This window comes from Bombyx mori, chromosome 10 (genome assembly GCF_030269925.1).
Source record: "Bombyx mori chromosome 10, ASM3026992v2".
Lineage (NCBI taxonomy): Eukaryota > Metazoa > Arthropoda > Insecta > Lepidoptera > Bombycidae > Bombyx > Bombyx mori.
Window position 1 is genome coordinate 2,774,237 of NC_085116.1, and position 13,439 is coordinate 2,787,675.

The window sequence follows — 13,439 nt, forward strand, 5'->3', positions numbered from 1 at the left end:
ATTAGTGAGAAACCTTTAGATTAGCTCAATAAAATGTATATAGTTTAAATGATTTATTTTTCCATAAATTAATCATTAGACATGTTTTATAATTAAATACGACGTTAGGACATTAGCATTTAAAACTCAGTACTCGAGCACTATTTGCTCTATTGACTTTGATTTAGCTTTCCCGGATTGACACTACCATCCCGCCTAACAAATCTGCCGTGTTTTCTGTTAAAAATAATTACCATTTACATTACTAATTAAGCAGTAAAAAAACTCACATAGAAACCTTAACTCTCACTACACTCTACTGACCATTATAATATAAGCATATATAATAATATATTATATTATGACCATATAATATAGCCATTCGCTTATAGACCAACTGGTATAATCTGGAGAGAGAAAACAAAAGGTAACTATGATTGCTAGATCATTATCAGTCTAAAATTTCACACCTATATTGTGTGAACAGCCGGAGTATTACCCAGTTAACCATCTTCAATAGGCACGTGATGATTTATATTCAAAACTATAAATTACTATAGACAATTTAAAAATACTGGCCGCTGGCGCAACGTATATCTGACCGAAAGAATAAATGTGAATCATTTATACGATTTTATATTCACTTATTTAATTCTACAATAATTTAACATCAAAAAAATAATCATAATCACACAATTGTATAACTTTATTGAAAATATATAACTTCCTAATTTAAAGCAAAAAAACTGTGACGATTCAGTATTTTTGTGAAAAAAAGAATGCGAGAACCATTATTGCAGATATGCCCAGAGCTGTTACGTACATGATTGAATTTAGTGAACTTTAAAATAACCTTGCATACGAGACAAAATATACCCATAGAGCACATAATGAGACACCAAGACAAAGTGCATCAACTGCGGAAGCAATTTGCAGTGCAAACGTTAATTGTTAGCAACAGTGACGCCCACACGACGCGCCTCTTTGATATACGGACGCGCCGCCTTTATTGACTGCCTTTATATACTTCGGAGTTTATAAATCGCGAACAAGTTCTTAAATTTTTTAGGGAGTGAAAACTAGACGCTATTTCAACTTCGCGCGGACCGGTAGGAGGCCTATTTCGGCCTTGAAGCAGTCATGCTTTTCCGTTTGAAGGGTGGCGGAGACTAAGGATAGGTGGCGGCATTTACACGGTGGATGTCTATGGGCTCCGGTAGCCGCTTAACACAAGATTGGCCCCGAGTGAGCTCGTCCACCCATTAAAGCAGTAAAAAAAGAACAATCGTGAGATTTTGAATTTCAAAACAAACAAACAAACAGAATGTTCATCTCCATTTAAACGTATTCAAGAGCACTCCAATACTAATCACGTATCAACAAGCTCGAAGAAACAAGATTATTGTGCTTCAATCATTCAAAACAGTTGATGGATGTCAAACGTCTCTTAAGGATACTAGACTTGGTTAAGCTGAGTTTAAAATATATATCTATTAATGTCTTGACCGTCAGTCAGTTTGTATGTAAATAAAAAAAAAGTTGTCGAATTGCGAACATACCTTGTTAAATCAAGCCAAGAAGTTAAAGCTATTAGTATTGTTGATTTCAGTAACGTTCTAGAAACACATAATAGAATCTGAATAGGTTAAGAAAATTGGACTGACTAGAGAGAAAATGAAATAGTTTGTTTGCTTTCTTTATCAAACAAAGTATGGTTCGGATCGACCATCGAAACTGGTTCAAAGACGATCTCGTTGAGAAACTTTCTCTCGGAAACCTTTCGAGGAAGCGGCGTGTTTCTTAACTGACCCCGAGGTTCTTTCCATGGCTGTTTATGGGGAGCTTCGCTTTCTTTCCCGTCCTCGTCGTATCGCATTGTTATCTGATAAACTCAAGGGCAAGAACAGGGTCATTACTTTCCTTTCGAAGAATCAGTATAGTAGTACTATTGAACGCTCGATCAATAGATACATACAAATATCCAAAGAGAAACTGACAGAAAAAATAACAAATCATTATCAAAATTCGTTAGATTTTAACTGCATACTATATTAGATACATGATTTAATAATTCCAGCATCTTGGCCAATTACGTATACATTGACATGATGTATACATTGACATTCACAACAGAAATACCTGGATATAATCGTTGACGATAAATGATGAATGAAACCAGCATCTGCTGTCATGGTACGGTAGCTCATGATCAAAGCTGTAAAGACCGCAAGGTCACCTCTATTGTACGTGTGCAATCGTGTTCTAGACTATTTCTTTTGCGAATCCGAAATTATCCCTATTGGTATTATGATAATAGCCAAAGTGCAAAAAAATATATTTAGCAAAATACATTTCATAGTAAATTCATGCGGTATATTACGCGACTAGATTACGGCAAAGAGCAAGGATGATAATAAAACAATGGATGAAACGATCATTCATATTACGGATTAACGAATTAAAAAGGCAGCTAGCTCTTCATGTGTCTGTATTGTATAAAAATATAGGTGATTGGCAAATGAAAACGTGATCCAACGTTTATTTGATATCTTGAATTGAATAGCTGTATGGACAAAAATAAAAATAAAAAACTCATCTATATTTAAATAGGAGATGATAAAACTGTTTAATAGCATTTTCTCCTCTGTTGGTCAACCGATTTTTTTTAGTTTTTGTAGTTTAGTTTCTGTTGACGAGCTGTCTTTTTTATGGAAATCAAATTGTTTATTCACGAAAAGGCAAAAAGTTTGACTATTTTTTTTACAAGAAACAAAAGAAAAAATGTAATACAGAAAACGAAATCAAAATACTTGAGGTGTCAGTGATTATGGTCGAATTTTGATAACTGCATCAACGCTTTATTTGTACATACGCTTTAACATGGAACTCCACAACCATAGCTACTGATCATCATTGGCTTTGTGTCAACGCCAACTTTCCCATAATAGCAGCCTAACCATTAATTGTAAGGTACCAGATGACAAATCAATACTTCCGTCGGATTACATGCAAATTATACCCTTTTATGGCCGGTTGTCGTGGCATTTGTTATTTGTCATGGTTGATAGCCGACGTGCAATTAATGTTTTGTCAACAGGCAATTAAAGCGTGGGCGTTCGGCAATTTTAAATAACAATATTATGGATGTTTACAACACAAATTTTTACTAAACAAAATAATTTCAATGGTGATTGCCATTTTTTTTATTTTCTGATTATGCACTGAAGGCCATTTGTATATCAGCTTACAGTTGAAATTATAGTTATATTATCAAATATATTATTTTTGTACGTTTTAAAAAAATAATTAAAATAAGTAAAATTTCATGACTTTTTTAAAGAGAGCATCGATGTTGCTGCATATAAAAGTTTTAAGTTAATCAGCAAGCTACAGCTTTTTTATTGATTTATCAAGGCTGACTACCACGTGGTCTAAGAAAAATACAACATATACCATGTAAAATGGTGCAAACCGACCGTCTCAAGCCAGTCTCTTGTATGTGAAGCACATAATACCGCTTGGGTCACATGACTATTATTGTCCATCTACATAGATAAATAAATGGTGGAAAATGACATGTTTTGACATTCAACCAGTATGTTTTAATGACATTTAAGTTTAAATAAATAATTCAAACTTAAGATCATAGCTTAACTGACACTAGTGAGTGTAGTGAACGTAGATAAAGATACGGAAGTGGTTAGCGAAACGCTCCTCAGTTTACGGTTGGTCAATGACTTTACTGCATTAATATAGACAGTGATTAGAGCCGATTGTTTATTGCACTTTCGGTAAGTAAAAAAATGAAGACAAAAAAGAACGCCCACCAACAAACATTCAAATTATTAATCAAATAAATACATGACAGCGAGACAATTCGCTAGAACAGTAACAGTAACAGTGTATGGGTAGTAATATGTGGCCAGTTTCCAAGAAATTAGTAGTAGACTCATTTTAGTTAATTCGAAACATATTTTAGTGATAAAACGTTATATACATAGTATGTATTATAGGTATATTATATTACAAAGCAATGTAAAAGGACAAATTATAACGGGCCACTTTCATTTTCAGCGAATCAATAAATCCTAGAAATGAAATCACCAAGATTTCTACATATTTGCGTGGAATCCTTTTTCTATTGTAGCCGGGGTATTATTTTTGTAGGCGAAAATCATATCGTATAGTAATCAAAAAACTAAGGGTTGTTAAAAATTCAAGTTGTTAAAGTAATTCAAATGTTAAATAAATAAATATTTAAATATTTTTGCCAGCACGACACAAAACGATGTACAAGTTAGTATGTCATCTAGGTAATCGATTATCCAGACACGAGTTCATGATCCGGAATAGTTCCGAGTGGCTTTGTAGCCGGGGGCGCATTCCTGGCGGTCATGTTACATCCACGCGCCGCGACCAAAGGGATTTGTCAACGCGACGGACGCTTTCACTTTCTATAATAGGGCTCGTGCACAGTGATTTGAATTTGATGGTAGCCTAGACTCAAATCAATTTTTAAAATTTAAAAGTAAACGAAAGTGTGTCGTAATAAGTATAAAAACCCTATTCAAATCTAAAGCACCATTATGTGCAATTACATTAAATAAGTGGCTCGATTAAAAAGAACAACAACCTCTTCTTTATCATCATCATCGTTCTTGAGCGTTCACTATGATTTCATTCATATACAGGCTGCTATTAATAAATTAAAATCAGATTGGGTGTAGTTATTTTGCCCGGTCAATGGCTGTCTAATTACCGTCCAAAAAACCGCGTCTATTCTGGTAGGGGTCGTTGAACCGCCGCCGTGTTTACCAAACTGCGGCTCAACGCGGCCGCAGCACGTAGGAATGCCGGCGAGAACGTATCGTCTTAATGAGCCATAAATCCATTAGATATTATTGAATGTCCGCCGCTGAACGCGGGCCCGCCCGTTGACCGACGCGCCGGCATCTCATTCATGCGAAGGACGATAGCAAAATAAACGACTTGTCCTAGCCGACGACGCTATTTCCGTTCGTCTAATATTAAATTCAGACGTCTGTCTCGTTGAGGAAACTCACATTTTTTTTCGATCATTTATAATTTAAACAAATAACCGACTGGTTCGTTACGAATATAATAATATAATAAATGAAATTGAGCACTACTTTTTTATTGATCGTTGAATTTTACGAGGATTAATTTTAAAACACCACTTTAACATTTAATGTACCTTAACGATATTAGATTATTTTGGGTCGCATCAACCTATTTGCATCAATAGCATGATTCAAAACCGCACATTTTGAGTTCAAATTTAAAACTCATTATATACGCTCTGTAAAAACTTAACGATTTATTTTCATCGCAGACATACTACAGACGTTTTGAAATTTTGCCAATGGTAGTTTACGGAGGCGATTATCGTAAAATCCAGTGATTCTCTGGCAATGACCCATATTGAGGTAGGTTGTGGACGATATAACAACACTAGTACATGAAACATACCCGCAGGTGTTTCTTGTAACTTTATTTCTGTTACTTAAAATTGAAAATCTTATCGTCATCTAAAAGCAAAACAAGACGCAAAATTTTTGTTACAATATGTATCTACTGTATGATACTCTATTGCTATACTCTAAATACATTTACTCTTGGTTATTTAACGCAGCATAAGAACATTTATTTAACTGGTAAATTATAGAAATCGTCCAAAGATTTATCTGTCGGATCAATATATGTATATGTAATATGTTACGTTATCAATGTTGGGAACATGAAATAATTCCTTGCAAATATAGTAGCCTTCCTTCAATAACCAGCGTAAGCCCAGCTATTTGTAAACTGCAAACATTAGATTGTAGTCAATCAAATCAAATATTTACATTACACTAGGAGGCCATTACCAAAAAAATATGCAGATCAATCAATCGGGATCAAAGAAAGAAAGGGCGGATTGAGTAGGTAGGTACTTAAAACAAAAACTAACAAAAATGGATATTTGTGAACAGTGTGCTTAGTGCGTGCGGGTTTCTTTACTTTACTTTACTTTCTATTACTGGTGGTAGGACCTCTTGTGAGTCCGCGCGGGTAGGTACCACCGCCCTGCCTATTTCTGCCGTGAAGCAGTAATGCGTTTCGGTCTGAAGGGTAGGGCAGCCGTTGTAACTATACTGAGATCTTCGAACTTATATCTCAATGTGGGTGGCGCATTTACGTTGTAGATGTCTATGGACTCCAGTAACCACTTAACACCAGGTGGGCTGTGAGCTCGACCACCCACATAAGCAATAAAAAAAATAAAAATTTAACGTTCTCGATAGCGTAAAAGTTAAGTCAATTTTGTATGCAGTTGGAACAGCGCTCCTAGCGGCAAACGTACGCAAACGATCCCATTCCATACACAAATATGAGCTAACTTTTACGCTATCGAGAACGTTAAAAAGCTCGCACTAAGCACACTGGTCCAACAGTTTGCATCAAAGCATTATTCCTGAGCACGTAAAACGTTTCATGAGTGCCGATGCATAGTGGGCGGAACGCATTACGTGCTTCGTTCTATTGTCCGTTTACAGTTAAGCGTATGCTGCAGACACGACATCTGAGTTACACGCGTTTCACAAAGGGATCCATGAATATGGGTCAAATTGCATGGGTTTCTCAACATGTACTATAAATATAGTAGGTATGTAATTAATTAAATTTTTTAAATGTAGATTACGCTGGCAGCAAGCATTAAATGCAACAGTAGTTTATGGAATGATAGTCGAACACAACACACAGATAGTGGTTGGAAGTCATACGCTATCCTTAGGAAACGTCTATAAATAAATAAATAAATATTTACTAACAACCACGCCACGTTAACTGGTCCCGTGCTAAGTTCGTAAAGAACTTGTGTTACAGGTACCAGATAACGGAAATATATGTAAGATTTTTATTATACACATACACATATTTAATATACATCCATAACCCTGGAAAAGACATTTTTATTTATCATACAAATATCTTCCCTTGGCGGGATTCGAACCAGCGACCCCCTTACGTAGTGACCATGTCACTTACCACTACACCAGACGGCCGTCAATAACGAACTTATGTACATTCCTTACGGATTTGAATGTACTAAGCGAACATTTCAACCTGAATATCGTTTTTGCACACGTGTAAGATATAAAATAAATTGAATAAATCACTCCCTGTCCAAAGACGAGTACAGCTGGCTAGAATGTTTTCAAGATATTTAATTTTAATAGTATTCGTCCTGGTGTTAAGTGGTTACTGGAGCCCATAGACATCTACGACGTAAATGCGCCACCCACCTTGAGATATAAGTTCTAAAATTTCAGTATAGTTACAACGGCTGCCCTACCCTTCAGACCGAAACAATTACCTACAATTTTCTGAATTTAATGTCAGCATTAATACGACCCTTGACTTATCGATTTAATTGAATACGAAAATATATACTGAATCAGTTTACCGGGAAACGATTCTTACGCAAGCATTACTCTCCTCAGTTCCTCCAAATAGTCACCAAGCTTCCTTTAAATCATACCTAAAAGGATCCCGAAATATTACCTGAAACAAATAAACATATCATGAGCAAAAAGTACAGAAATTATAACTGCAGAAATTATCACTAAAATTATGCAAGCCCGGAGCGCCGTCCAATAAGGCATAGTAACAATCGATTTAACAACAACAACAACAACAAAAAAAACGATATAAAAATGGTAAAGAATCATGATAAATCAAAGCGGGTGTGGGAAGCGAATGTTCTATTAGCTCGAGTTGCAAAAAATCTACAAATTATGATAGCTTGATTTATTTTCAGTCTCGAACTAAACCAGATCACATAATTTATTCATATTTTTATTTTACTTGATATGGATTTCTTTGCACACGACACTGATTATTAAACACAACTAAAATACAGAATGACAAGAAAATCGAAAACGAGACATTTTATTAAACGTGGTACGAAAATTTTACGCATGCGCAGATGGCAAGATGAACTCAATTTTTTTTATTGCTTAGATTGGTGAACGAGCTCACAGCCCACCTGGTGCAAGTGGTTACTGGAGCCCATACACATCTACATCTTAAATGCGCCACCTACCTTGAGATATAAGTTCTAAGGTCTCAGTATAGTTACAACGGCTACATCACCTTTCAAACCGAAACGCATTAGTGCTTCACGGCAGAAATGGGCGGGGGTAGTACCTACCCGTGCGGACACAATCGGGATCGCGGATCACAAGACGTCCTAGCACCAGTTGGTCTTGATCCTTCAAGCCAAAAACATGGTTATAAGGGAAATGAAACTTCTTTCTTCATTGGTGCCCTCTTTAAAACTGGCACGTGCATAACGCATAATGCATAGCGTAGCTTAAATATTTATTCTATTTTTAATCTGGAACGCCAAACGTCAAAACAAAACTTAACAAATACGATACAATACTCTTACAATTGAGATTTCGATCTCGTGATTCGGAGTGGGTGGCAACATTCACGTTGACATTGTTCTATATGGACTCCAGTAACTAATCTCATTTATCTCTCTCTCTAACTTCAGATGGGCAGCTTAAGCATGAAGTGCAATTAAAAAAAAAAATACACTACTCCGATCTCCCTTATATACTGCTTGCTTTAATCTATTGTTTTGTCGAAGCATTCCAGAGAGTATCCTAACATGTATATTGCTAGAATGTTTTGAGTCCGCCAGCGTTAGTATCCCACCGGTTTCTATCAAAGTGTTCGGGATATCTTTTTCGAGACCGATTTATTGTCAATGAAAGAATCAGTCTTGTTTTTTAGTGGAAAACTTCAAATAAGTCGCGTCCCTAATGCGCATTACTTTAAAAAATCGATCAATACACATAAAAAAACAATCGCTACGTATTTGGATACGCTAACAATATTCTTACTAAAACGAACAGACAACTTGACAGCACAATAATAACTATCCGAACGATCTTACCATACAAAAACTCGCCTTATATCGCTAAAGATGATGGTCTTAACACTTACGGCCCTACGATCGATAAAAAGTCCATTAGAAGAGCCGTAAAAACAGTTAGGTTCGATACAGAGTGCCGTGTCGCAACATTCGGAGGCGACATCGCAGCGCGTAGGAAGCACCGGTCAGAACTCCGTGCCGCCCACCGCACCTCCTAATGTGGACGGCGATTGCTTTATCCAGATTTGTACATTAATAAAATACGTCAAAATATATAATACGTTTCGCTAATTCAAAGCGAAGGAACAAAATGTAGATAATTTATTGACGTAAATTAGCTACGAAGCTATTAGCGAAGTTCATTGAAACCAGAACGTAAATTCTACCGCCCAAATTGACACAAGACTGAAGTCTCCACCATTTTGATATTAACTTTCAATGCAACACATAAATACTAATAGCACGACATAAATGGTTGCAAAGGAAACTATCATTACTTTTACTTACATCATCCAATAAATTATTCAAAGACATTAAACTTAGATAAGGATTCAAAGAAATGAACAGTTCTAATGAATAAGCCAGTGAAAGTATATTTTTGTTTGATTACTGAGAACCGAGAGTTTCGGGGTCACAGGAAATGTTTGAAAATAATTTTAGGTGATATTTTGTAGTGTCATAATGGTCGTATTCGTACGGATGAAAAAAAACCTTAATATTCTGGCAAAAGAAAACAAATTCTTCTGTACCTAAACCGGTGTTATTTATACATATTTTTTTCCATTTCAAACCAAACAAACACCAACCAATGAAATAAAAATCTTAGAATACAATTTACACGAAGGCTACGACGAATAACAAATATTGCAAGACATAAACATAATACCTACACTGAAAGCAAATTACTTTGAGTGTCATCACTGTAGGCCGTACTTGCTTTTATACTGATCCATCACGATTGATTAATAGACGAATACAATTATTATAGGTGTTTTAAAAGCGAACGATAATACACACCTCAAAGAATTTAATTTCGAAAACGCCTACATAAATAAATGTAGGTTTAAAAGGTCGACGATGAATCGATATTAAAATCCTTGAAAGTATCAAATTGAATAAATTGCAGTAGCCAATTTATTGAAAATATTGGGGTCGATACGTTTAAGAGGATTTTATTTAATTGATAGTTTATTTATGGCCTCACGATGCAAGATGAGAGTTCAGTCTATCGTAATGTCTAAACATAATTACTACTATAATTATCTCTTATACAATGTACCGGTAATAGAAATAATTAATACTTAAGTTATTGGTTCAGATTACTAGCATAGCTATGGTACATATATGTAGGCATATGTAGGTATCGGTTTAGTGTTCAAAAGTGGCAATAACTATTTAGATACACAATTATAGCCGAAAAAGAACGAGGATAAAGCAATCGAATAACTAAAATATTTTTAAAATGTTTATAATTTTTTATTCAATTAACCATTTACAGAAATGCATACGAAATCAATATTATGTAGCAATCGTCATTGTGTAACTTGTAATTATAATATATATATATATATATAATAATTGTTAGAATTATCTGAATCTGTTCACTTTGAACGAAGGACCGGTTTCATTTTAAAGAAATCAATTCCCTAGATTGTGTCCACGCAATTTACATAAATGCCCGTACCATTTACTCTGGAACGATGATTGGTTATGTTATCTTAGGATAAGAGCAGATCGGCCGCTGTATACATAGTCTTCTTCAAACAATTTAAATATAAATGTGATGATATTTTACTAACTTCGTGATGTACTCTGCGTGGTCACTCGAAATATCCCACTTAGATTAAGAATAACTTCTTAAAAAACACCGTTGCCTTTCTAAATAATCAAAACTAATAACTTATACAATTTTTATTTTATACTTTTATTTCCCAATCGTGTACATGAATTGGACTTTTGGTTTTATACTATTTTCTGTGTGACCATACGTTTCATTTTACTAGGAACAGTTTTAGCTTCGGCCTTCAAGAGTGATCCTGTAATCATCCAGACACTTCTCAAATTGGTTTCATTATAAATTGCGAATGAAGAACTATCTTCGAAAACCTTTAGCATCCATAATACATCCATGACATATATTTCAGTATTTTCCTTCCTCGATCGTTTTTGTATTATCCGTGGTAAGCTTAAATGCAGGCAATAATCTATGTTGTTGTAGACACAACTTTAGTATCGATCTCGGTGGTAAAGTCTAGACCAAGCCACTCAATTTTAACAGATATTTATGGGAATGCATTGAGTCTCATTCTTATACTTACAAATTGGTCTCAGTATTCCTTTATAAGCTTCGAAGACTGCATGTGACTAGGAGATGTATGGAAATGGTAGTGCAAGGTAGAAGGGAAAGAGGTCGACCGAAGAGGACATGGATGGAGTGTGTGAATGACGATATGAGAGAGAATGAGGAGTGAGTGTTGAGACGACGGCTGATCAAAGAGAATGGAAGAGAAAAATTAGCTGTGCCGACCCCACCTAGTGGGATAAGGTAGAGAAGAAGAAGAAGCTTTGAAAATTATGATATACCATTTGATGTTGCAGTAAATTATGTATTTTTCATTTAAATCCCAACATAAACATATAGTTAAATAAAATAAAAAACAAATTCAACCGTTTCTTATGTTTGGTAATCACAATAACTGACGATTGGACAGAAAATCCAAAACAACGGAAAACATTCTTCTAGTATACTACATATAGAACATAATAAAATAATTTTAAAACCATTGCATACATTGTAAAAGGGACCTATTACCATAATAAAAAGTTAGAAATTACTTGCATTCACTACACGACTCGTTTAGATTAGATTGTGTCACACTTCAGCAGGGTTTTGATAAAATTGGTACATGTCGCACGCAGACCAGAGGACCGAGATAAAAGAAATGACAGTCGCGGTGCAAATTAAATTGTAATTTTTTTTTTTAGAATTGCGAATGAAAGACATATTGAGATGCAAGTGGTTATTAATGTTATTAATAGTTAAGACGAAGATAAAGTGGCTGTTTGTAAATTCTACATTTTAATTATAGGAAAGGTAATAAGTAGATAATCTTCTAATTAATTCAATAAATATCCAAACGCTCGAGATAAAATATATATTGGCATTTGGCATAAAATGTTTTAACGTCCACAAATTACCAACAAACCTTTTTTTTAAGGGTCTTACTATTTTTATTAAGTGGGCGAGTTAACTCAGAATCAAATCATGTTTTTTTTTTAATTATGGAACAGATGAAAAATCTCACGAGCCACCTGGTGGTAAGTGATCACCGGAGCCTACGGACATCACAGCGTAAGTACCGCAGCCATCCACCTTGACATATACCGAATATGTCTAGGTCTCTTTGTATCGTATACTGCTTCGTCACTGAAATGGCCAGAACGGTGTAACCAATCGGGGCGGGCCCACATAAAGCCCTGCCATCGGTAATTACGCAAATTTGTCGTGGCCTAAAGGATAAGATGCCCGGTGCATTCGTATGTAGCGATGCACCGGTATTCGAATCCCGCCGGCAGGTACCAACTTTTCCAAAGAGATACGTACTTAACAAATATTCACGATTGACTTATACGGTGAAGGAATAATATCATGTTCTAAAAATCAAACCCGCAAAATTATAATTTACGTAATTACTGGTGATAGGAACTCTTCTGAGTCCGCACGGTTAGGTACCACCACTCTGCCTATTTCTGCCGTGAAGTAATAATGCGCTTCGATTTGAAGGGTGAGACAGCCGTTGTACTGTTAAAACTGAGGCCTTACAACTCATGTCTTAAGGTGGGTAGCGGCATTTACGTTATAGATATTTATGGTCTCCGGTAACCACTTAACACCGTGGGTAACAGGTGGGCCGTGAGCTCGTCGACCCAGCAAAGCAATAAAGAATAATTATTAAAAAATGACATTATAATTCTTGCGGATTTCATTTGTATGTTACTCTTTCAACATCATTTGTCAACATAATAAACTAGTTAGATCATTAGATAATTTGGTTAATGCGAGCGCAATTTGATCACTGATATAGTCTCATCACACGATTACACAGACTCATCATTTAGGCCACCACGACTGCTTAAAGTAACTTGTATGCCTTATATTATAAAAATATAATATGAACGCCTATAACATTATTAGCCATTATTTTCCTATAACTCCAGAGAGAAATAGATAAGATATATTTTATTTCCCTTACGATATCTCAAAATTTTATGATTCGAATTGGATCACCTAGTAGGGAGATTTTAGAAATTTGGATCTATGAATAGTGTGTACATACAAGAGAGCTAGCTATATTTAAGAACAATGATTCTCTGACCGCAGTGTTTGTTAGCGTTGCGCAATCCCTCAACTCGTTTGAGTCAATTAGCCTTCATCGTGCACTGATTGAGGGCCATGCATCATAGTTAACGTTTTTATTAGTTAGTTGGCTGGTGTTTTTTTTTTTTCGTTAGT

At 35.3% G+C, this 13,439-nt stretch overlaps 2 protein-coding genes across 5 annotated transcripts in view; both read right to left on the minus strand.

Moving 5' to 3' along the window:
* LOC110385588 (uncharacterized) overlaps positions 1–13,439 on the minus strand; it is a 933,915-nt gene that overhangs the window by 80,366 nt on the left and 840,110 nt on the right. The window lies entirely within an intron of this gene.
* The window catches only part of dapk (death associated protein kinase), a 227,764-nt gene that overhangs the window by 21,433 nt on the left and 192,892 nt on the right, over positions 1–13,439 (minus strand). The window contains exon 1 of one of the 4 annotated variants that reach the window (XM_038013115.2): positions 7,465–7,544. The exons of the other annotated variants lie outside the window; for them this stretch is intronic. Coding sequence (XP_037869043.1) covers positions 7,465–7,472 — 8 coding nt within the window. The 5' untranslated portion in view covers positions 7,473–7,544. Of the gene's footprint in view, positions 1–7,464; positions 7,545–13,439 lie in introns of those variants that run through there. 4 annotated transcript variants of the gene reach the window in all.